This window comes from Acomys russatus, chromosome 1 (genome assembly GCF_903995435.1).
Source record: "Acomys russatus chromosome 1, mAcoRus1.1, whole genome shotgun sequence".
NCBI classification, from domain to species: Eukaryota; Metazoa; Chordata; class Mammalia; order Rodentia; family Muridae; genus Acomys; species Acomys russatus.
The window spans coordinates 28,677,325-28,703,375 of NC_067137.1; the positions used below are offsets into that span (position 1 = coordinate 28,677,325).

Sequence of the window (26,051 nt, forward strand, 5' to 3'; positions counted from 1 at the left end):
TTATATAGTAAAACTCCTCTCAAAATACAAAAACAAGCAACCAAAAATACAAGCCTGGGGTCAGTGACACGCCTCAGTGGGTAAAGGCACTTGCCACCAAGCCTGACAGATGATCCAAGTTTAGTCCCCAGAACCAACATGGTAGGAGAGACCCAACTACAGGGAGTTGTATTCTGACCTACACTTGTGTGTGTAGGTCACACACATGCTAAAATTAATGTAAAAAACAAAAACAAAAACCATGTTTTTGAAGTTGACTCTGGTAGGTTAAAGATGGAAATGTTGCCATTGAGTAGACTGAGCTGGCCAATGTGGACCTTCTTTGTGTAACAATACTATAACAGAAGAAAATGGCTTGTCACATATAGGGATTTGGAAAGCTGCTCTGCACAGCTGTGTTAGAAAATTAGGTCCACTTCCTTGGCCTGCGTGGATTTTTTTTTTTCTTTTATAAGTAGGTTTCCATATAAAGAATAAAAGAAATCTCAACAGTGACTTTTTCTACCAAACTTAAACTATAAATTTCACTGAAATTATCTTATGACGTCTGGGGAAAATACATTTCAGTTGAGCAGTCGTTAATTTTTCTCCACAGGCAGAAGAGGGGAGAGCCTGTCCCATCTACTAAGCGTTGGTTATGACGAACGGTCTCTGGTCTTCTTGTGTTTTTGTGAGGCAATGAGGCATTCAAAGCAAATATTAGAACTTCCTGATGGTTTTGGTCCATTCCCATGGTTTCAGAGTGCACTTTAATTCTCAATTTGTTTCGATATAGATCAACCAAATATAACCCTGTGGTTGCTCGTGTGTGTTTAGTTTCCCTTGCATGCAGTTTTGTTTTAACATGGGTCACAGTAAAGGATTATTTGTAAAAATGATGAATTGCTTCCTGTTTCTGCCAGCTGATTTGATCAGCCCAAAGTTCCTTAAGTTCTATGAGTTACACAACTAGTGTGGAATCTGTGTGATGCTTTCAGTTTGGTGGTAACCGAATTAACCATTTACAGTCTAAATCTCTGAAGACAATTTAGTAAACAGGCATCTGATTTTGAAATGAATAAACTTGAAACTAAAATGAACAGTGAGTTTCCAAACAAGACTAAATTATCAGATTTCTTGGAAAACATACTGTTTTCATTAATTGATTACACTGGTTAGCTGTAGATTTACCAGGAAAGCTAAAAACATTTATTTCTAACGTCACCATTTGAAGTGCTTGTGATGTGTGTTAGCATATTTTCCTATGTTCAGTTGAGTATGGTTTGGTTTTACTCTCCGAAAGGAGAAGCAGTGGTCTGGATGCAGATGGGTCTCTGCATGCTTGCAGCACTCCATGGCTGCCCTTCTCCCCGGGTGCTCACTGTGCTTTTAATTTGCATCTCACTGATGACTGATGATGTTAAACATTCTTATATACCTGTTAGCCATTTGTGTGTCTCTTTTTGACTAATGTCTATTCAGATCCCTTTTTTTAATGATTTATTTTATTTTTAATTATGTGGGGTGTGGGCGTGTGGTTATGTGCATGTGAGTGCAGGTGCCTGTTGAGGTCAGAAAGCATCAGCTCCCTGGAGCTGGAGTTTCAGGGAGTTGGGAGCCACCTGATGTAGATGCTGGAAATTAAATTCTGGTCCTTGAGAAAGCAACAGTATTTTTTCACTGACAGACTATCTTTCTTGCCCCCTTTTCTCATTTCTCAATCAAGTTTTTTTTTTTTTTTTTTTTTTTTTTTTTTTTTTTTTTTGGTTGGTTGGTTCATTGGTTTTGGGGGATCTGGGGGGTTGTTTTTGTTGTCGATTTGTTGAATTTCTGATCTGCCTTAGGTGTTTGTGCCTTGTTTAAAACATGATTGGTAACTATTTTCTCCTGTTCTGTAGATTGTTTCCTTTGCTGCAGAGCTCTTTAGTGTGATGTAATCCTGTTACTTTTATCCTCTTACTTTAGGTTTTAGGTTTTGGGAGGTAGTTGGTTAGTATGTTTGTTTGTTTTACTTTGCTTTGCTTTTGTTGCTTATGCTTTTCAAATTATATCTAAGAAATCCATGTCCAGTCTAACTCACGGACATTCTGCTGTCACCTCTTCTCTAATTGTTTTGTGGTTTTAGATCTTACAGATAAATCTTTAATCTTTTTTTTTTTTTTTTTTTTAGTTTCCATTAAAATCAGTGTTTAATTTCATTGTTCTGCATGTAGGTATCCAGTAGTCTCAATTCCGTTTACTAAAAAATCTGTCCCTTTCTTTCTGACATCTTTCTTTTAATTTGTTTAATTGGTTGAATTATCTTTTATGCCACTATCACCCTGTTCTGATGACTGTATAGCTTTACTCTTTTTCTTATCTTAAAGACTGCTTTGGATATTTTGGGCCTTCTGTGGCTCTATACACAAGTTAGCTTTTGATACTGTGGAAAATATGCTTGTAACTGTGATGGAAATTGCATTAAGTCTGTACATTGCCTAGGTAGTGTTGACTAATTCATGAGCATAGGATAGCTTTTCGTTGTTTATGTCTTCAGTTTCTTCAGTATTTTATACTTCTAAGTATACAGATCTTTCACTTCTTTGGCTAAATGCGCTCTTTATTTTTTTAAGACTTTATTTTTCATTATGTGTATGTGATGGAGGAGGGGAGGCATCACACATGGTTGCAGTGGCCAGAAGAGATTATCAGATTCCTTGAAGGTAGAGTTGCACTGGCTGTAGGCCACTTGGCATGAGTGCTAGGAACTGAACTCAGGTCCCGGAAGGGTAGTACATGCTTTTAACTGCTGAACCGTTTCTGTCTGCAGCCCTATTGATTAAATTCATTCTTAAATAAAAATAGAATTGTTTTCCTCTTTTAGAAAGTAGTTTGTTGCTGCGTTATGGAAACACTGCCAATTTTGTTTTGAATATTCATATTCTTATCTTTTTTATGATTTGCTAAACTCATTTCTTAGTTCTAATAGATTTTCAGTGTCTTACTGCCCATAAATATCTTAACTCCATTCTTTTTTATTTGTATACATTCTATTTTTTCTAATTCCCCATCATGGTATGTTAGCACCAGGGTTCTCATACATGGCCATTGGTATGTTAGCACCAGGGTTCTCATACATGGCCATTGGTATGTTAGCACCAGGGTTCTCATACATGGCCATTGGTATGTTAGCACCAGGGTTCTCATACATGGCCATTGGTATGTTAGCACCAGGGTTCTCATACATGGCCATTGGTATGTTAGCACCAGGGTTCTCATACATGGCCATTGGTATGTTAGCACCAGGGTTCTCATACATGGCCATTGGTATGTTAGCACCAGGGTTCTCATACATGGCCATTGGTATGTTAGCACCAGGGTTCTCATACATGGCCATTGGTATGTTAGCACCAGGGTTCTCATACATGGCCTGGCCATTGGTATGTTAGCACCAGGGTTCTCATACATGGCCATTGGTATGTTAGCACCAGGGTTCTCATACATGGCATTGGTATGTTAGCACCAGGGTTCTCATACATGGCCATTGGTATGTTAGCACCAGGGTTCTCATACATGGCCATTGGTATGTTAGCACCAGGGTTCTCACTACATGGCCATTGGTATGTTAGCACCAGGGTTCTCATACAATGGCCATTGGTATGTTAGCACCAGGGTTCTCATACATGGCCATTGGTATGTTAGCACCAGGGTTCTCACTACATGGCCATTGGTATGTTAGCACCAGGGTTCTCACTACATGGCCATTGGTATGTTAGCACCAGGGTTCTCATACATGGCCATTGGTATGTTAGCACCAGGGTTCTCATACATGGCCATTGGTATGTTAGCACCAGGGTTCTCACTACATGGCCATTGGTATGTTAGCACCAGGGTTCTCACTACATGGCCATTGGTATGTTAGCACCAGGGTTCTCATACATGGCCATTGGTATGAGGCACATTCCTTCTATGCCTTACTTGTTCTGAAGTTGTATCATGAAAGAATGTTATATTTTATAATGAAAGAATGTTATATTTTATAATGAAAAGGTGTCATATTTTTGTCAGATGGCTTTCCTGCACTGTCAGCATGATTGTGTAGGTTTTGTTTTCCATTCTTTGTGTGTGACCTGTTGTATTTATAATCTTGCATTATCTTTATCATTATCTATTAAAGGTGAGGAGAAATAAAAAGAAATATGGAGAAAGCTGAAAAGGGGCTGAGAGAAGATATTTGTGTACCTTGGGTTCATACCTAAAATATTAACTAACATTAGATGAAAATGCATTTTAACTAAATTATGAGACTGAATGGCGGGAAATTCTAACCATAGATATGTATAAAGTAAAAGAATGGAAGAAGTCTTATCTTGTAGTTCTTGTCAAAAGAAAGCTGTTTTAGCTGTGTAATACTAAACAAAATAAGCTCCAAGAGAAAAAACCTAACTTAAAATAAAGTGACATGCTCTATAGCTATAAAAGTTTACTCTTGCAGGCACTATGGGCAATATAAGAAATGCAAGTGCTGATGTCATTGGTAGATTGAAGTGTAATAATCAGATATTATAAATAACATTATGCAAGTTAAGTTGGGGATTTAATTGAAATGGACTCAAGCTCACCACCCCCCACTCTCACAGGGGAATATATGAAAGTAAAATCAAGAAGAAGTAGCCTGGATAAGCTTGAACTATTAAATAAATTGAGTCAATCAGTGGTCAATACTTTTTTAGAAAATAAAACCCAGGCCCAGATAGTTTCACTGATGAGATCAACTAAGCATTTCAGAGCATAACTGTGTTATTCTACTAAACTCTCTACATAGTGGGAAAGGGGCCCATGTTTTGCAACTCAGCAAAGTCTTTATATACAAAGCTAGACACAAATGAGAAAAGAAAATGACAGACCAGTCTAACTTACCAGCATATAAAAGTCTACCCAACGTATTACTGAAGACTACTGACTGTCCAAGAAGAGCCTGTGTAGCCATGTCTGTGGCCAGCCTGGCTTCTCTGACCAGATTGTCACCCCAGGACCTACGTACATTGAGACTTCAGTTCCTATACATTCGTGCTGCTCCCAGGCAGCTGCTCCTTAGCCTGGAGGGGGACTCTTCTTGCAAGGTGCTGAGCAAGCTCAGCAAGGCATAGAAGAAGCCCTTCCTATGTCACCATCAGTGACTACTTTACACAAACCCACCCATTTGAAATTTGTCAAGTCTTGTTATATTCAACATATCATCTCTGTGGTTTTTAGGAGTGAAAGAATCTTGGCATTAGAATTACCTGAAGGATAGAACTCTGAATTGGGAGGTGGAAAGTGATTGGTCAATAGAACACCACTCCAGCTCCTGATTTCTCACTGTTTTTACCCCTCAGACTCCTAAAGCATGTTGTTTGGTGTTGAAGCAGCATGTGAAACCCATACGTTATACTGTTAGCATTACAAAATGTACAAAGATTGTTTTACTGCTTCAATCCACATGGCTTCTTTTCTAATAGGCTCCACTTAGCTGGACCGTTAAGTATGCTGGTTTGGGCTCAAAGGCTGTCCTTTGAAGCTGACCTGATCAGTGGAGGAAATGGCCAAGAATTTAGACAAATGTCGTGTGAAGACCTCTGAGCCCCAGCTGAGAGCAGCTCATTAAACAGCAGGTTCTGGACAAACCAAACTCCAAAGCTGCCATATCCCCAGAGTCTAGAGAGAAAGTATACTCAGTTCTCTTGGTGGCAGTAAAATTAAGTTCCTCGAACATAAATCTAAACTGCTGTGAGCCAGGAATCAGGTTTATTCAGTGGCCTTTGTTATTTGTAATGTGGCCATAAGGTGGAAACCCCTAAGTATAAAAGATTGATAAAGAGGCAGTTTAAAACTTAATTTGTTTTTTTTTTTAAATTACATTCATACAGGCAACCAAATGGAAGCTAACATATCTTTCACAACTAAGTTCTGAGAACATTGGATTGAGAGTGTCAACTTCTTCCATTCACCTCAATAAACTGGTGATCAGTTACTTAATAACTCTTCATTTTAAGGTACTTTAAAATGGCAAGAGGTCTAGAATTGATGCTTCTAACATAATAATAGTCACATTTTTGCCTGGTAAAGTAGGAAACTCTTCCCTTTGCTACTTGGGATATTCCTGATGCCTACAAGAAGCAACTGGATTTTTTTTAAAGAGTAACTGTGAATCCAATATTATTCACAATATGTTATTCATAAGATATACAAAATAATTAGAAGTGACCAACATGTACGAAAACAGTTTTCAATTATATAACCATCCTTTTCAGTTTCATTCAAAAGGTATCATAAATATAAAACTATATATCTATATATTAGTTATTGGCATACTGCAGGCATTCTGTCATTTATCTATCATATATCTATCTGTCTATCATCATCATTTATCTATATACATATATATAGTGTGGGATAGATAAATTAATGAATGATTGGCAATGCTTCATAAACCTTCCTGTTCCCTGATACAAGTCATCACTAATTTTTTTTTAATTTCAAAGACTGTCATTCAGTATTGTTTCAAAATACAAAAATCAGTTTCTGTTTGAGAAATGAAAAACATGAAATGAATTGCAAAAGAAAAAAAGAAAATGTACAAAGCGATTCCAAGATGATGGCACCAAACACACACTGTATCTGATCTACAGGAAGGAAACTAAGGATCCTACTGGAAGCCACAGACCACAAGACCTGGAGAACACTAGGTGAGAGGGGTCCACACAGTGCAGACCACAGGCAGGTCTGGCCCCTGGTCATCCAAGCCCACAGAGGACAGGAGCCCAGTCCCCAGAGTCTGGACTAGAACCTGCCTGGAAAATAGCATGAACTTGATATATGGGACTGAACTCTGGACAGTGAAGCACCAGAGCTCCTGGCCTGGAGAAACCTCAGGGAAATGGGTGGATCTGTCCTCAGACCGCCCCCCCCCATACCCACCCCGCTGCACACAGAAAGCCCCATGTGCCACACGGAGGCTCAGGTGGCTGTGAACATGTTATCCAGCCACAGCTGTGCACTTTGAAAAAGACTGGGCAGGAACCTAGCTACCTGCCCCAGCGGACTGGCCTTGCACAATTGGGCAAAACTGACTCGGCCTAGCCAGACTCCACAGCCTACAGGCCCTCCCACTGTCTTGGGAGAGGCTGGGCAAGACTCAGGGGATAGAGAAGAAAAATAACCAATGCCCCAACCCAGCAGGACTGGGCCGCCTTAGTTTCACGCTCTGAGCGGAACTAGGCAGGAACCTAGCTACCTATCCCAGCAGACTTCCTAAACAATTGGGCATAACCAACCAGGCCTAGCCAGGCTCCACAGCCCAGTAGGGCCTCCCACGCTCTCAGAAGAGGCTGAAAAGGACTGAAGGGGATAGTGCAGAAATCTAGCCAACCAACAACAATCAGAAGCCAGTAGCTGTTCTCTCCCTGGCAGGCAGAACCTAGGCCTCATTGTCTGGATGGATCGGGCAGAAACCTAAACAACTACTAGAAGCCAGCACCAAAGATAGGATAACCAGCTCTACATACACTACCTTGAACTGCTCCTGGGGCTGCACAGCACCAGCACCTACCTCTGCTGGCCCAGTGGGGAGCCCAGAGTGTGGAGCAAAGTCTCCAGGAGCCAAAACCGGGTCACCTGCCAGTCCCAAAGAAGAGTTCTGTGATCCCTACAGACAAAGGCCCTCGACCTATAATCACTCGCAAACAATCTGCTCTCAAGGACCAGTGAAGGACACCAGAAGCTACCTCCAAAATGAGAGACAGCAAGGTGACTAAAGGCCAGCGTAAAAACACAAACAAAACCCAAATCAATATGGCATCTCCAGATCCCATCTATACTAATGAAAGCAACCCTCAGAACTCAAACACAATTGAAATACAAGAAAATGACCTCAAATCCTTAGTAATGGAAGATGATAACGGAGGAAATGAATAAAATCTGTAAGCAAATGCGGAAAGATGCAGCCCAACAAGTTGAAGACATAAAAGAGGCCTATAGAGAGGCACTGGAAGAAATTCAGGAAAATACAATCAATCAGATGAAGGAAATCAATAAAACAGTTCAAGGTCTAAAGATGAAACTGTAAACAATGGTAAAGGCACAGACAGAAGGAAAACAGGAATGAGAGAACTTAGAGAAGGAAGCAAGCAACACAGAGGTGAGCTTCTCTAACAGACTCCAAGAGATGGAGGAACGAATATCGGGACTAGAAGATACAGTCGTAGAACTCGAAGCAACTATCAAAGAAAATGCTAAATCTCAAAAACGCCTGACACAAAACATCCAACAAATCAAGAACACCATGAAAAGACGAAACCTGAGGATAGTAGGCGTTGGGGAAAGAGAAGACATCCAACTCCAAAGCCCAGAAAATATTTTCAACAAATATTTGTAGAAGAAAAATTCCCCAATTTAAAGAAGATGCATATAAACATACAAGAGGCTGACAGAACACCAAATAGGATAGACCAGAAAAGAAAATCTTCCCACCACATAATGATGAAAACACAAAATATACAGAACAAATAAAAAATATTAAACATGGCAAGGGAAAAGGAACAAGTAACATATAGTGGCAAACCTTCCAGAATTACACTCAACTGCTCATCAGAGACCATAAAAGCCAGAAGGGCCTGGACAGAGGTCCTGCAAAACCTGAGAGACCACAGATGCCAGGCCAGACTACTATACACAGCAAAGCTATCAATTACCATTGATGGAGAAAGCAAGATGTTCCATGACAAAAACAAATTCAAACAGTACCTATCCACAAATCCAGCCTTACAGAAGTTACTAGAAGGAAACCTCCAACTCAAAGTGACAAGCTCCAACAAAAATAACACGGGAAATAGGTAACTACACTGTCACAAAAACATAAACAGACAGTCTAGTGCAACCAACACCAAAATCAAGGGACTTAACAGTCACCTGTCATTAATATCTCTCAACATCAGTGGTCTTAATTCTCCAATAAAAAGAAAGAGACTAACTGAATGGATGCATAAACAAGACCCAACATTATTCTGCATTCAAGAAACGCATCTCAGCCACAAGGATAGACATTACCTCAGGGTAAAAGGCTGGAAAAGGGTATCCCAAGCAAACGGTCACAAGAAGCAAGTTGGTGTAGCCATTTAATATCTAATAAAATAGACTTTCAACCTAAATTAATCAAAAGAGATGAGGAAGGACACTTCATACTCATCAAAGGTAAAGTCAACCATGATGACATCACAATTCTAAACATCTCTGCTCCCAATACAAGGGCACCCACATTTGTAAAAGAACTATTAACAAAGTTTAAACCACACATCAATCCCCACACAATAATAGCGGGAGACTTCAACACCCCACTTTCACTGAAGGATAGGTCATTGAAGCAGAAACTAAGCTGAGAAATAATGACACTAACCAACATCATGAATCACATGGATCTAACAGATATTTAGAGAACTTTTCACCCAAACACAAAGGATTATACCTTCTTCTCAGCACCCCATGGAACCTTCTCAAAAATTGATCACATAGTAGGTCACAAAGGAAGCCTCAACACATACAAGAAGATTGAAATAATGCCTTGTATCCTATCAGAACACCATGATCTAAAGTTGGACTTCAACAACAGTAGAAATAATAAAAATCTACACACACATGGAAACTAAACAACTCTCTACTTAATGACACCTGCGTCAGGGAAAAAAATAAAAAAAGAAATTAAAGACTTCCTGAAATTCAATGAAAATGAAGGAACAACATACCCAAATTTGTGGGACACATTGAAAGCATTGCTAAGAGGAAAATTCATAGCACTAAGTACCTTTATAAAGAAAGTAGAAACATCCCATATAAGCAACTTAAAGACATATCTGGAAGCCCTAGAAAAAGAGAAGCAGAAACACCCAAGAGAAGTAGACATCTGGAAATAATCAAATTCAGGGCTGAAATCAATAAATTAGAAACAAAGAGAACAATTCAAAGACTCAAGAAAACCAAGAGCTGGTACTTTGAGAAAATCAACTAGATAGACAAACTGTTAGCCAAACTAACTAAAAGACAGAGAGACAGTATCCAAATCAACAAAATCAGAAATGAAAAGAGAGACATAACAACAGACACTGAAGAAATACAAAGAATCATAAGATCCTACTTTGAAGGCATATGTGCCACAAAATTTGAAAATCTAAGGGAAATGGATGGTTTTCTTGATCAATTCCACTTGCCAAAATTGAGTGAAGAACAGATAAACAAGCTGAATAGTCCCATTTCCCAAATAGATATAGAAGCAATTATTGATAGTCTCCCAACCAAAAAAAGCCCAGGGGCAGATGGTTTCAGCACAGAATTCTACCAGACCTTCAAAGAAGAGCTAATACTGATACTCTTCAAGCTACTCCAAAAGATAGATATGGATGGAACATTACCAAATTCATTCAATGAGGCCACAGTCACTTTGATACCTAAACCTCACGAAGATACAACAAAGAGAATTTCAGACCAAGTTCTCTAATGAACATTGATGCAATAATACTCAATAAAATACTAGCAAACCGAATACAAGAACACATCAAAGATATCATTTACCATGACCAGGTGAACTTCATTCCAGGCATGCAGGGATGATTTAATATATGGAAATCCATCAATGTAATCTACCATATAAACAAATTGAAAGAAAAAAAAACATGATCATCTCCTCAGATGCAGAAAAAGCATTTGATAAAATCCAACACCTATTCATGTTTAAAGTTTTAGAGTGATCAGGGATACAAGGCACATATCTCAACATAATAAAGGCTATATACATCAAGCCAATAGCCAACATCAGATTAAATGGAGAGATACTCAAGGAAAGTCCTCTCATCAGGGACCAGACAAGGCTGCCCACTCTCTCCATATCTCTTCAATATAGTACTTGGTGTTTTAGCCAGAGCAATAAGACAGCAAAAGGAGATCAAGGGGATCCAAATGGGAAAGAAGGAAGTCAAATTATCCCCATTTGCGGATGATATGATAGTGTTTATAAGTGACCCCCAAAATTCCACCAGAAAACTCCTACAGCTGATAAACACCTTCAGCAAAATGCCTGGATACAAAATTAACTCAAAAAAATCAGTAGCCTTCCTATATACAAAGGACAGTTGTGCGGAGGACGAAATTAGGGAAATACACCCTTCACAATAGCCACAAGCAATATAAAATATCTAGGAGTAATTCTAACCAAGCAAGTAAAGGACTTGTTTGAAAAATTCAAATCTCTGAAGAAAGAGATTGAAGATGACAGCAGAAGATGGAAAGATCTCCCTTGTTTGTAGATAGGGAGAATTAACATAGTAAAAATGGCCATCTTACCAAAAGCAATCTACAGATTCAATGCAATCCCTATCAAAATACCTACTCAATTTTTTAAAGATATTGAAAGATCAAGTCTCAACTTCGTATGGGAAAACAAAAAACCCAGAATAGGTAAAACAATCCTGTACAATAAAAAATCCTCTGGAGGAATCTCCATGCCTGATCTCAAGCTGTACTATAGGGCAACAGTAATTAAAACAGCATGGTACTGGCACAACAATAGGCTAGTTGATCAATGAATTCGAATCGAAGACCCAGGAATGAATCCACACACATACGGGCACTTGATTTTTGACAAAGAAGCCAAATTTATTCAATGGGAAAAGGATAACATCTTCAACAAATGATGCTGGTCTAACGATGTCTACATGTAGAAAAAATGCAGTTAGACCCATATTTATCACCATGCACAAAACTGAAGTCCAAGTGGATTAAAGACCTCAACATAAAACCAGAGATACTAAATCAGTTAGAAGAAAAAGTGGGGAAGAGCCTAGAACACATTGGCACAGGAGACAACTTCCTGAACAGAACACTGGCAGCCCAGGCCTTAAGGTCAACAATTAATAAATGGAACCTCATGAGGCTGAGGGGCTTCTGAAAGGCAGGAGACACTGTCAACAGAACAAAATGACAGCCTACAGACTGGGAAAAAATCTTCACCAACCCTACATCTGAAAAAGGTCTAATATCCAAAATATATAAAGAACTCAAGAAATTAAACACCACCAAACCAAATAACCCAATTGAGAAATGGGGCTTGGAGCTAAACAGAGAATTCTCTACAGAGGACTATCGAATGGCTGAGAAACACTTAAAGAAATGCTCAACAGCCTTAGTCATCAGAGAAATGCAAATCAAAGCGACTCTGAGATTCCATCTTACACCCATCAGAATGGCTAAGATCAAAATCTCAAGTGACACCACATGCTGGCGAGAATGTGGAGAAAGGGGAATACTCCTTCATTGCTGGTGGGAATGCAAAATTGTACAACCACTTTGGAAATCTATCTGGCGCTATCTCAAAAAACTGGGAATAGGGCTTCCTCAAGGCCCAGCTATTCCACTCCTTGGAATATACCCAGAGGATGCTCCAGCACACAACAAGGACATATGAACAACATGTCCATGGCAGCCTTATTCATAATAGCCAGAACCTGGAAACAGCCTAAGTGTCCCTCAGTAGAAGAATGGATTTAAAAAAAAAAAAAAAAAACTGGTACATTTATACTATGGAATACTACTCAGCTATTTAAAACAAGGAATTCCCAAAATTTGTAGGCAAATGGATGGAACTAGAAATGATCATCCTGAGTGAGTTAACCCAGAAGCAGAAAGACTCACATGGTTTATACTCACTTATAAGTGGATACTAGCCCAAGAAGCATATCCTATAAAATTCTTCACTTACCAGGAGATTGAGATAGATGTGAGGACATCCTATTGGGATTCTAAGTGAGAGAAGCATGGGAGAATGAGGAAATAGAAGGATCCAGAGGGTCCTAGAAACCTACAAGCAGAGCATCACCATGGGCGGATCTGGGCCAGGGGTTCTGCTCAAACTACTGCATCAACCAAGGACAATACATAACAGTAAACAGCAAACCCCTACTCAGATCTAGCCAATGGACAGGACATTCTCCACAGTTGAGTGGTGAGCAAGGACTGACTCTAACATGAACTCTGGTGCCCCATATTTAACCACTTCCTCTTGGTGGGGAGGCCTTGTGGCACTCAGAGAAAGGATAAGCAGGCTACCAAGATGAGACTTGATGGGCTGTGATTGTATGGTGGGGGAGAAGGTCCCCTTCTGTCACAGACCTAGGAGTGGGGAAATAGGGTGAAAGAGGGAGGGAAAGAGGGAGGAAGGGAGGGAGGGACGGAAGGATACAAGTGATGAGATAACAGAGACGCTCTCTGGAAAATGTCTTTCTGTGAAGCGAATACCATCAAAGTGCTGCACGGCAGGGTAGCGATGCAAAAGGCCTTTCCCCTCATCCATGGGGTTCTATTTATACCCTTCCAAACACCAAGGGCCCTCTCACAAGATCTCTTCGAGAAAAACATCATGTGACACAACTGAGTCTTCAAAGAAACCAGAAACTTCCAATTCAAAACATTTTGAATGACAAGAACAAATTCTCAAGTTAGAGTTAGAGAATAATTTCTTTTGAAAAACACAAAGAGAAGCAACTAGAAATGGAAAGACCGGGTGGACTAGTTGGCTTATTGGGTAAACACGTGTGCCAGCAAGCCTGACCACCCAAGTTAGTAGATCCCTGAGGCCCACATAGTGGAAAGAGCCAGTTCCATCCTATGCGTTGTAATCCACATGTGTGCACTTTGTATGTACATGCTCCCCACACACATACACAGTATAAAACTATAAAATATAGAAAGAGAAGACCAAACTCAATTTAGAAATGTTTAAAAAAAACTTTAATAGACATGTCTTCAAAAAAAGAAACACCATTGACCAATACATCTGAAATATGCATGACATCTCTAAGCACGGGGACATACAGAACAAAGCCACAAAGTTCTATCACTGAGGACATGCTAAGATAACTATTGTTTTGGCACACTGTCCTCTAGACAGGATGTGGCCATTGCCCTGTTCAACAATATGCAGCTGACATTGCTGGGAGGAGACCTATACAGAATTGAGCTCATTAATTTCCCATTGTAGGGCACGGGATGGGCTCACAATGCCCACCCAAGAGTTTATAGACAATTGCTGGAAAAGAGTTTTCCTTAGCAGTGTAACCACACATAAGTTGCTGATAGTGCTGAAATAACTCCAAGTAAACTCATTGTATGAAATCATTTGTTTCTGCCATTGATGCCCTGTATAGGGTGAGTAGATGCTTATTCCTGTTTCTTCAGAAAAAAAAATACACAACAGCTGTTTGAAAAGCAAGAGAGAGCTGAGGACATGACTCGGCAGACAGAGCACTTGCGATACAAGCAGGATCAAGGTCAGTACCCAGATCCCATACAAAAGCCAAGCAGGCTTGATGCCCACCAAAGAAAGATGGGGTGCACAAGGTGTGATAGCTTATTAGAGCATAGGATCACAAGTTGACACCCTGGTGGGGAAAGCCACATGGTGGTCAACTAATTACTGAAGGCTCAGAGTAGAAAACTCTGACATTTGGAAATTACAGGAGGTCCCAGACATGCGAGAGCTGTATTTAGAGATTTGCTTTCCAAGAGCTCAATCAGGCTCTCACAATAGTATTGTAGAATTATTATCCCCTTGTACCCTTGGCAGAAAGCAAAGACAAAAAAGCACTCTGAAATACACAAGAGTGATGTATTACTTTCAGCAGTTACTTATCCCTGTTACATCATTTCTAGATAGCAAGGAAAAAAAATGACAAGACATGCTAATAGCAAGAGGCACACTTAAGAAGTGGAATAAGCACCAGACCCATATATGCAGGCATGTGAAGATTAGCAGGCCAGGACTGTGAGGAGCTATGGCAAATACGTTGAAAGTTCTAATAGGACAAGTGGCCAGCTTGAACAGACAATAGAACTCCTACTTGGTATGGGCATACTGTCTGTCCAAACCACTGTTAAAAGAAATAAAGATGGCCTTTGCTAGCTACATGAATAACTTGAACATGGCTAAGTACAGAATTTCTGAGCTTGGTGATATCTCCGTAGAAACCTCTACAGGGAAAAAGCAGAGAACCAGGAACTAAATTGTGTCTGAAGACTGTAGAACTCTATAAAAGGTGTGACTTGTGTGACAATAAAGCCATAGGGAATAAAGAAACAGCAAGTATTCTAAAGGATAATGACTAAAATGTCAGACACCACAGAAAAAAACCCAAGGCCCTCAGAAGACCCCACCCAGGACTAATACCTCCCTAAATCAGTTAGCCATGAGTCTCCAAATTACAGAAATCCTGAAAGACAGGAAGAAAAAAATATGCACCCTACTTAAAGAGAAGCAAAGGCAAGAATCACTTCCACCTCTCAGAAACCCCACAAACAGGAAGAGAGAGCACATGAAATAGCGTGGAGGAGGAAAAAGGAAAAAACACCAACCTGGAAAGGTTAAGGAAAAGTAAGTCCCTCCAGACAAAAGCAGCGAAGGAAGCTGTAGCCAGTGCCTGCCTTTGCAAGAACTGTGTTAGTGTCTTCAGTCAGAAACTAAGACCTGAATAAGGAGTGAAGACTCAAATATCTATCTGTAAAAGAAATAATGTCTGTATATCCATACAGTGGAGAATCAGCAAAGATAAGGCCAACATAAAGTTTATAACCATGAGGCTGAATAAGAGAAGTGAAACTGCACAGTGTGCTCTATTACCTAAAACCCATTAACAAACAGGAGCTTAGTTGTGAAGAGATTGTGAGCACTGCTGGGGGCAGAAAGGAGCTGTCACTATGAGGTGATAGGTAGATACTGAAATGAAGGAGTGTCTTGGGATTAGAGACTCACAGGCAGGCTATGCACTATGTGTCTTCCCTGCCTCACTGTTTGCTTTATGACGACTTGCTTTATTGCACATTTATATTTGACATGCTTCACTATATGTGTGTTATATCAACTTAAAATGTTTAAAAATAAAGCCAGTATTGTTGCCAGCCTATGTTCATAGTACAAGAAGTGAATTAACTTCCACAAATTGTCTCTTCCTCTTCCAGATGTGCACCATGGCACACATGTGCATACATACACACATGCACACACATTAAATTTTATTCAAATCTGTTAAAAATTAAGTGGAGCAATAAATAAATAAATAAATAAATAAATAAATAAGTGGGGCTGAAGAATGGCTGAGTAGTTGCTCTTAAAGAGGACCTGAGTGTACTCCCCAGCACTCACATAATGGCTCACAACTGTCTGTAATTCCAGTCCCAGGGGGATCCAGTACCCTCTTCTTGTTTCTGCATACACATGGTGCATAGATATACATGCAGGCACAACACCTATACACATAAAATAAAAATATAGATTATTACCTCTGTTTTCATTTTCCTGTTCTATAATCTTTTAATATTATTGAGGTGCCCCATTTATATTAGTGTTAATACTTTATACATAACTATTTTGACCTTTCTGAATTCCTATAGAGATCATTTTCACATATTTCAATAATAACAATGTGGTAAGTACTGTTTGACTTAAAATGGCTTTAAGGATGCTCATTTTCATGCACAGGAGTATTTGGATCTATTTCCTGGTTTTCTGATTGAATGGGTTTAATACTTTTGCCCTTCAATGCTTTGCAATGGAGTTACAAGTTACTGCTTTCTAGTGTACCTGGTCCGATCCATTGTTGGGAACATATTTGGTTGTGTTGAAGATTAATTTGGCTGTGAACAATGGGAATAGAAGAGCTTTTCAAAAGGGAGCTATCTCCAAGTCTCATCAATAAGAAAAATGCAGGTAGCAATGGAGCCTTTCATTTGGCCCTGCTGTCTTTGGGTCTCATCAAAGTCAAGCCAGTGCAGCTGCTCCAAAGCAGTATCGGTTCCTACTTCCAGTAACCCTTCAAGGGGACGGTGAACTGCTGTCATGATCTAGGAAGAGTCAAAGAATACCACTCCCCCGACCAGCAGTTAGCTCCAATGCCTCCAGGGAGGAGGGTAGATTCTGTCCAGACTAATCCTACGGTAAGAATACAGTCAGCTTCGCTTAGGTCTGCCCAGGTCTCTAGTTGTGCTGTGAGCTGGGGACTGTCAGCAGAGCACAGGAAGAGCAGCATGCATGCCACGACACCTGAAGGAAACCTCTCACCCCAGCACGTTTCTTTCCTGCAGATCATCCACGCCTTTCTGCTGTTTCCAACTATTGAGCGGATGGCTGAGAGTCCCCACGGCAGGATTGCCACCCCACTCTTGTGCTGGTTTCGGTACATGCTCTACGCTACCAGCTACTTACTGCTTAAGCCGTGCCCTGAAATAATAAAGTCTTTCCTAACCGAGCAAGTGATGGGGAAAATGGGCTTCCAGGATAAAATTCCTATGAAGAACTGTATTCAACCATACTGCTTCGGTAAGCACGTTTTGTAAAGGTGTGTGTTTGTGGTATAAAGAAATGTTTACTGAGTAGTCTTGGACAGCGTGAAAATGTCAGGAAGTCAGCTGCCCAACTTCTTCTACCCCAAAACTTAATCTAAGAATAGAACTTGAGATTTAGTGAAGGGATCTTATATGAAAAAAAATGGATAGAAAAGCCTTATGGAGCTTTAATGTTCTTTTCTGCACCTGGTCTGCACTACGGCTATAGCATGTGAGATGGGCCCAGCGTGTGTGGAGTCCTCCTTGGAATCCAGGATGCCGTGTAGTTCAGTGTCTGCGAAAACAGCCCCACAGAATTGACAGGTTACACCTTGATGCTCATCTTTTAAGTCCGTTCAGGAGAGTTTAAATTACAAAGAGAATAAATAAGGACCATGCTAGTATATTTTGGTACTGGATGCTTTGCTGTGTCCATATTTTGAGTATGCCGGGAACGGTTTTGATAATCTGTGTTTTGATAATAATTACTTATTAGTATTTACAAATTACTTTCTTAAAATTTTTTATGTGTATGGGTGTTTTGCTTACACATATGTCTGTGCATCATGCTGCCTGTTGCCAATAGAGGCCAGAAGAGGATGTCATATCCAGATGTGGAATATAAGAAAACAATACTTGGTTTTCTATTTATGTATTTAAAGTCTAATTACAGTAATTAAGTGACAACTGTATGTTCTAGATTGTCTGAAATGTTATTTAATACCTATGACTATAATACATATATAATCACTTAATTTTTTTGTCCAAGCAAGTGCTTATATAAAGATATTTTCTAGACTCCTCTACATAGAGTTATAAATACTTTCTCAGATAAGGAGGTCCCAGAAGTCAGTAGTAAGAAAGGAACCTTCCTTGAAGTTGCAGTGGTTGGCCTCCAGCCACACCTCCCAGCAGCTTCTGGTGCATTCGCAGGAAGCAAGGCACTTTAACCACGGTACTTAGTCCTCTACTCAACAAAGGCAGCCCACGCCATCCAGCCGCATTCTTTCAGGCTTTCTCCCACAAGCGTAGTAGACTCACCAGCTTCAGAGTAGACCCTCAAAACGAGATGAACATCTCTCATCTCTTCAGATGACCAACCCCATATACAGATGTGCCTGTGCACATGGCCCCATTGCTGTTGTCTGCCTGTTTCATCTGGTCTTCCGAGTCCTTGGCTCTGGGTCTGGATTTCCAGTGTCCACGTAATCAGTACTGCAGTGGCCTCAACTCTTTCCCATTCTGTTTAGCTTTGGTTACAAAGGAAAGGAGACAAGAACTACTTCTGATTCACTTTGAATCCTCGGCTCATGTCTGCTGGGATATTTAGATCAACCTAGGAACCCTGAGGGGATCATTAGCCACGTGTCTGAGACACCCTAACCAGCACAGACCCTCTGGCTCGCCAGCTCCCCCTGCCTCCTCTTGCAGCAATCATCACATACATAAGCTACCTCTGTCCAGCCACCTGGTCATTCCCTCGGCAACTTCCTGAAAGGACAAAGCTCATGAGAGATGGCCTGAGGCTGAGGGTGGTTTAGTGGGCCCTGCCATGTCTTATGCCTTGTAGATAAAGGTAACCAATATTGATAACAGCCTTCTCAGTGGTGTGGTTGTCGGGATGCATGGCCGGAAGATACCAGAAGAGCAGGTGAGAAATCATTCCCAATACTGCTTCCAGTCCAGCTCTGCAGGACCTCTGCAGGCCTGTTCCTATCTGATTGCCCTTTAGAGGATGACCTTTAACTTGCCAGTTTGATTTGTAGGCTGCCTTGCACTGTTTGCAAATTATGTGATGCCAGTGCTCCAGGGGAAACAAATGGAGGAAGTTTGCTAGTCCAAGTAGTAGATTACAAACCCTGCCCTATCTATCCTTCAGTGTCCTTTAGTTTGTGCCCACATTTTTTGGTTGTTACCAGCTCTGAAAACTTCAAAAACCAAAATATTCAAGCATTTTAAGTGCTGCTTTTTGGCAAAGATGGCATACCAAGCCCTGTACGCCATCTCTGCTTCTCCCACCCTCTCTCCAGCACACTGAGTTCGATGGCTTTAGTCTCCCTCCAGTGGGAGGGAGAGAGATGTCACTTCCCATCTTAGGTGGCCCTAACTCAATTAGCATATAGTATAAACATTACCTCTGCATTTCATCAGGGTAATTAGATTGTAACTAGATTGACTGAAATGTTGTTTTTAAAGACTATACATGGATTTCCCCCTTAATTTCAACTCTGGAATGTTTGCTACTACATATTTTCCGCAGAGTAGATGTGCTTCCATCGCATGAGAAAGAGGCTCCCACTCAGACAGCTAAATTAAATTTTCTGATCAAAGCTAAAAGAAAATATATTTTAACTCAACAGTATCACAGGTCAAACAGTTAACTGTCTTTTTGCTAGGCTAAACTGATGTTTTAATTCCTTCTCATTACCTAATAAGAGAGACATAGCCCACAGCCGGAGGAACTCCTGCCAGGTTATGGTACTTTGTCAATAATTCTTGTGAAAGAAACTTTCAGCCTTTTTCCTTCCATAATCAATATAGAAATCACTTTTTTGAAGTGTTTAATGAGCAAACGATAGCAAGCTTCACTGCAGATCACAGGTTTCTTAGAATATTTTCATTTAGTCACAGAATAATACTTTCACTATGAGGAAACCAGACAGCCATATGATCTGCTCCCTCACATTAGTGAGCACGTTTCATCTATTTATGGAATTCACCCGAGGACTTAGAAACAAAATCCAAGAAACAAGAGCAGAAAGAAAGAGTTGTGCTAGCTTTAGGACCAAGGGTGATTATATGGCCCTAGGATCTTCCAGTCTAAAATGTGATAGTTTTAATAATTTTACACTGCCAGGCACTGGTTATGTTTTTCACTGTGGGGATCACACTGTTACTTAGATACGGCTGTATGTTTGCCCACTAAGCTGATGGTCATAATAACCAGTCAGTGGCCCTCCCAGGGCTGCAGGGAGCGCGCCTTCTCATAATAACAGGAGCCATGGCTTATAAAGACACTTAATGAATTGCAGAAGCAAAAAACATTTTTCTAAACATTGGAGAATTTTTAGAATTTCTTTTCTACATCTAATTTCTATGTTGTTATACACCACACTTGGCAACATTGGTAAAGATGAAAAGCAGTGCAAACAAGGAAGGCTAAATAAATCCCCCCCTTTAAGTGTCTTTGTCTGGGTTTCTGTGTTGGTCTAATTCTGTTGAAGCTTTTCCTGGGGCCTCCTGGTTTATGCTGTCTTGCACCACAAGCTCTTTCCATGTTGGCCTCTGCTTAAACTGAAGCTCTTTTCTCCAGGCCCTTTCCAGTCCCCTAGTCTACTTTTCTGTCCTACTTCATTGCTCTGCAGCCTTGCTACACCCTGCACATCCTGCCACTCTTAGGAATAATCAGAAAGTGTGCAGGGAGGGACTGTCCATGGGAAGGCTACCTCTGGTCCATGTCACTTGTGCCTCCATTTGGGGAAAGCCCCGCACATTTAAATGCAAAATGATGGCTCCTTCCTCCCCTGCCAGGGCTGGCACCGCATCCTCAGAAAATTCAGAGCTCCCAGTTTTTGTTGTTGTTTTTATCTGTTGTAACTGAAATGGACTACAGCTAACAGTTCAATTCCAATGACCACAGCAGATAGGAACCTGTTTTTCTCATACACCAAGAAAGATGTGGTATTTCCAGCATTTTCACTCTGCTGTCCTCAGCAGGCTGTTCGCATGTTCAGAATCCCGTGGCCACAGGACGCCTCCTACAGCCTCCCTTCTAGCATTGACGGAAGGGGAAAGAATAGAAAAGAGCAGAAGATTTACTCCTAGCTAGAAAGAGAAGTGTTTCCCACAGTCCTCTTCCTGCAGATTAGAAGTTGCATCCCTTTGTGTGAAGAATTTAAGGAAGTCCCTGATTTTGACTTGCAGAGTTCCAGGAGAAGAATTAAAGGGAGATGACAGCATTCATGTTTGGTGATTACTCCACACCTGCCACACCCGCACCCTAAGCTGACCCAGAGACTTGTCATCCTTCATAGAGCCTTGCTAACAGCTCCAAGCCCAAAGCTGATTCATCCCAGTGTGATAACCTCAGACTTGAGCCCCTGTTCCTCTCTTAGTCGTCTCTGGCCCTCTTGAAAACTTACGTAGGTCCACCTGTCTATAGCAGTGCCCTCTGTCCCCATGATTGTGATAGTCTATATTTTGAAGAGCTTAAAGTGCAAGGTTTTTTTTTTTTTTTTTTTTTTTGCTCTTTGATTTCTACTAATGCTAATAGCTGACCAGTCACCCTCCTCATAAGAAGGAGAGGAACATACAAATTCTTTTGTGCCCAACCAAGTCTTGTGATAAACACTAGAGGAAGTCTCCCTTGTAAACATGGCCAATTTTGAACATGTTGGATCTATTAGCCCTCTGTGGATGCTCGGAGGAAGTAGAACTAGTACACCACTAGGAAGAGACTGATGGGCAGTCATGGTGGTGGAGAAGGTGATGCCTGGCAGGGGCTTTGCTTGTTTTCTGTTCGGGGTAACAGGGACTGGCAAATAGTCAAGGCTAGCCTCAAACTCTCTGCCTTCCTACCGCAGCCTCTTCAGTGCTAGAATTGCAGTGGTACGCCACTGCACTGGCCTGGAGCAGTCACATTCTGCACTGTAGTATATCTGCCCACATACAGTTAACTTTTCTCCCTCCCCAGTTCACCTACCCTAACTAAACTATGTCTATCTCCAGTAATTCCTTTCACTTCAGGACACACAATCTTTACCCTCCAGGGTGTTTTACTGTAATTCCTAGTAGCAGCCCGGCCACATACCTCCAGAGAGCTGCACAGTTCACCTCCATCCCCACATTCTGCTTCAAGGGCTCTTTGTGCATCTCTTTAGAACCTTCCTTTTTTATTTTTTATTTTTCATTGATTGTGGTTTTCACTTTCCCTTGCTTCATCCTGGTTGTTAGGTTTTGTGGCTCATATCGACAGCATCACTTATGTTTGCCCTCAGATTTGTGAGTATTCATCCTACTTGGCTTCTCAGTGTGCTTCAGCCTCCGTTGTGATGTCGTATCTGGACCACTTTAAAACAGCAGACTCCTCCTCTTTGCCCCTCCAAAAGTACATAGCCAGGCATCCATCTCCCTCAGCCCTTCCCATCTATGTGACTTAACCCTTCTTTCTTCTTATATACTTGCTATAAGCAAAACACTGGGTAGAATAATGGATGAAATACAGCCACTGCCTACAAGTTAATGTAAGTTAATGGCAGAGTAGGAGAGACAGCTGTTGCCAATTTTCATGTGTCACAGTGCCTGCTATCAGAAGAACGAGACAGGACATAAGTGGTACTTAGAGGAAATCAGACTGAGGTCAGTTAAGAAGAGAAGATGACCAAGAGTGGCCTTGAGAATGACAGGATGGTTCCAGACTGGCCTTGTGGATGCATTAGAACAGGCCAAGGATTGTACCAGTGGCAGCCTTTGTTGTAGAATGGGCACTTGGGAAATGCTGTGACCCTGGGCTGGGAGGTGAATGCCCTATTCGCCCTCTCTCAGCTGCCCTGAGCCCTTCGGCCTCTCTCCTGTACCGCCCATGGTGACACTTGAAGGTTAAACATTTCAGAAGGCAGTGGTAGCGAAGAAATAAAACACTGGGTTCCTTGTGAGTCTTCACGGGTGTATCTAGCCTTTTAATGAAACCCAAGTAAGCAAACATTTTCCCAGGGTATCCGTCCCTTTGTGTCCTCATTTCCATTCCCCTTGTACTAAACACTTCCTTCTCAGCAGCACTTGAAACTCTGAAATCTGTGAGGTTTCCAGGAATGCTGTTGACAGTCATTGCCAAGAGCACTGTGTTTTCCACTTAGGAAATTACACTTCTGTTTGGTATTATTATTTCTGACCACTGTATTGCATAGGGGCATTGCTGAGGAATTACAAAGATGGTTTCCTCAGAGAGCTTACTGGAAAAGAAACAGGGGGTCTTGTTTAAATTAAAAGTATACTTAGGTGGAAAGTGACCAGGAAAAAAAAAAAGGTAAGATAAAAATAGGTTGGAGTATATTCCCAAAAGAAAGTTTTATTCTCAGAAATGTGAGCTTCTCAAATTATTTGAGTTTTTCCTATTCAAGTCTGTACCCATTCTGATGTTTGGCCATCTGCCTCTTATTGGTTTCTAGAAATTTTAAAATATACCCAGATATTCTGTGGTCCTTATCTTTCTCCATTCTGTAGATGCTCTTCCAATGCCCAGAACAGGTAGCTTCTCTCCTACTCTGAAGACCCCTATGGGCAGCCATCCAGGTGCCCGTTCTCCTGTGTCATGTGGCCACTGCTGAGTGTAGCATGGCTAGCCTAGCCACAGTTCAGATTCTGACCTCTTGACATGAGCTTCCAACAGCCAGTCCGAGTCCTCTAGGTGCTGTGCTTTTCATTGAGAGGCTGTTCCCTAGGCTAGCAGAAAGTCACAGTATCCAGTTCAGGGACTGGTCCTGCAATCCTTTCAGAGGGCTCTTTCCCTGATTCTGGCTGTTTGTCACATGACTGTACTGATCAGTGCTCAGCTAAAGCTGAAGGACAACCTTTTGTAGCTCTCCAGAGCTTTCGGTTACTGTTGCTTTTTCCTCTCTGCTCCTCTGCTCTACCAAAGTAGGCGTATTCAACCTACCCGAGTGCACCTGTCTCTTTGATGCAGAACACAGCTAGAGTTTGTTTCAGTCAGATGTGGTCAGATGATAGTAGGCATACAAACTACTGCCTTTGAAAGAGTTTATTGCTTATAGCTCCCAGTAGTGGAGGACATGCCACATCACACAGGACCACACAAGGAAGCACCCTGTGAGGTCAAGCAGAAGGGCCAGATGACCCACAGCCTGCATTGTGAATTCTGTGGAAGGATGAGATGAGGCAGGCTGGGCACTCTGGTGGGGAGATCCAGGATTGGCTGTTATAATTTCTAAAGTCACTGGGTGATCTCTTGGTGTCTAATACCTAGCCCTGGGGTGATTTCAAATGGAGGAAGGTGATGGTGCTTGGTTGCTCTGTGGACCTTTTCCAGAGAGTAAATACTGGGGGCTTGAGACTGACAGGTTAGCTTGCATGGGAAAGATGTGTTCACAGAAGGGGCTCTGTCCCTGACCTACAAAGTACTGATAACCAGGAAGAGGAGCCTTGATTGGCTGTCTTCCACTCCAGCCTGCCAGGTTGGTAGAAAGGTCACCTGGTAAGGTGTGATGACTAATAGAGGTCTCATGGGCTATGAGAAGTCCTAACTGATACACAGCAGCCACAGGGGACCTCCCAGAGTCCCATTTGGGTGTCTTGAATTCTGTTGTTTTGTAGCACTAAATGTGTGACTCGGTGTCCTAATAAAATCTTGTAGCCAAGAAATATCTAAACTTTCACCAGTGTTACTAAGAACTATTTCTGAGTTAAATGTGTAAAACAGAGCCAAAGAAGTCTTCTTCACTAAATCTGAAGCGTGTTGTATTTCTAGATGTTTCCAGAGACAGAAAGTATAATCTATTAATGAAGACTTCTGAATTGTAAAAGTAGCAGCCAGAGTGTTTAAATTGCTTGTTTCCAAAAATCTCAGTTGGGAAAATCACAAGTGGGAATAACTTCACGTAGATCCCTCCACTTCTGAGACCTCATTTGCCCTTTTGTCTAAAACAACTGAAAAAACAAATTGTGAATACAAAGGTTTTAAGACACTGAGCTTTGGACAGTAAAAAACAGAAATTCTGAGAAAAGATAAACCAACAAAGCTAATTTTATAATTTTCTCCTTTTATTGTTTGATGCTTTCAGGCTGCTTTACAGAGAGGAAGAAAACAAGTAGAGCTCTTCCCACTGGGCCAAAGGGTGTTCGTCATGGTCTTATTCTCTATTATGCATTGGCTTCTTGGGGCTTCACTGGCCTGGGTAGGCTCCCCCTCCTGGGGCTAGCCAAACCTTAAAGGCATGGCCCTCTATAAATACACCTTGCCTTAGTGAACCTGCCAGCCAGGTCACTAATATCTAATGTCAGATGCCATTAGAAAATGAGGCATGTACAAGTGAAGGGATAACAATTGAGATGTAATCTGAATAAATTACTTAAATAAAAAAAGAAAAATGAGACATGTAAATTTGCTAAAATTAATTTGACATTTCTATCCTTCGGTTTATTCTGAGTGTTTTAACTGTTCGTTTGGGGTTTTTTGTTTGTTTTGTTTTGTTTTGTTTAATGAAGCTAATGCTGCCTACCTTGGGAGCCAAGAAATGATCCAGGTGGTGGAGAGAGATAATGAAATCATAAAGGAACACTTACATAAGGTAAGTACTTTGGGGCTGCAGGCGCATCAGTTGGTGGGTAGAAATACTTACTGAGGACACAAGGCTAGGATTGGCTAAGAATTAAACACATTGAACATTTGTAGATTTAGCCTAAGTTCTTCTGTTACTCTTGGGTTACAGAGGGTAAGTAAAGCTGATTACAGCCATATAAGTATATTATGGATTTATTTTTTTAAATCAATACTTTTCTATTTTAATAATATATTATGTTAAGAAGTCTCAATGGCGTCTGTAAAATAAATGAGTTATATTGAAATATAATAATTAAAACAGTGGGAAAGAACTAACATCACATATGACCTGATGATCAGTCTCCAATACATAAGGATTATTCTCACTTAAGAAGCAGCTTTCTGGCCTAGAGAGATGGCT

General features: G+C 40.9%; 1 protein-coding gene across 4 annotated transcripts in view; it reads left to right on the forward strand.

Annotated features, from left to right (window-relative positions):
* Ldah (lipid droplet associated hydrolase) overlaps positions 1–26,051 on the forward strand; it is an 868,625-nt gene that overhangs the window by 832,608 nt on the left and 9,966 nt on the right. For all 4 annotated transcript variants that reach the window (XM_051143349.1, XM_051143347.1, XM_051143337.1 and 1 more), the window contains exons 5-6: positions 17,116–17,350; positions 25,576–25,658. In XM_051143349.1, coding sequence (XP_050999306.1) covers positions 17,116–17,350; positions 25,576–25,658 — 318 coding nt within the window. The remainder of the gene's footprint in view (positions 1–17,115; positions 17,351–25,575; positions 25,659–26,051) is intronic.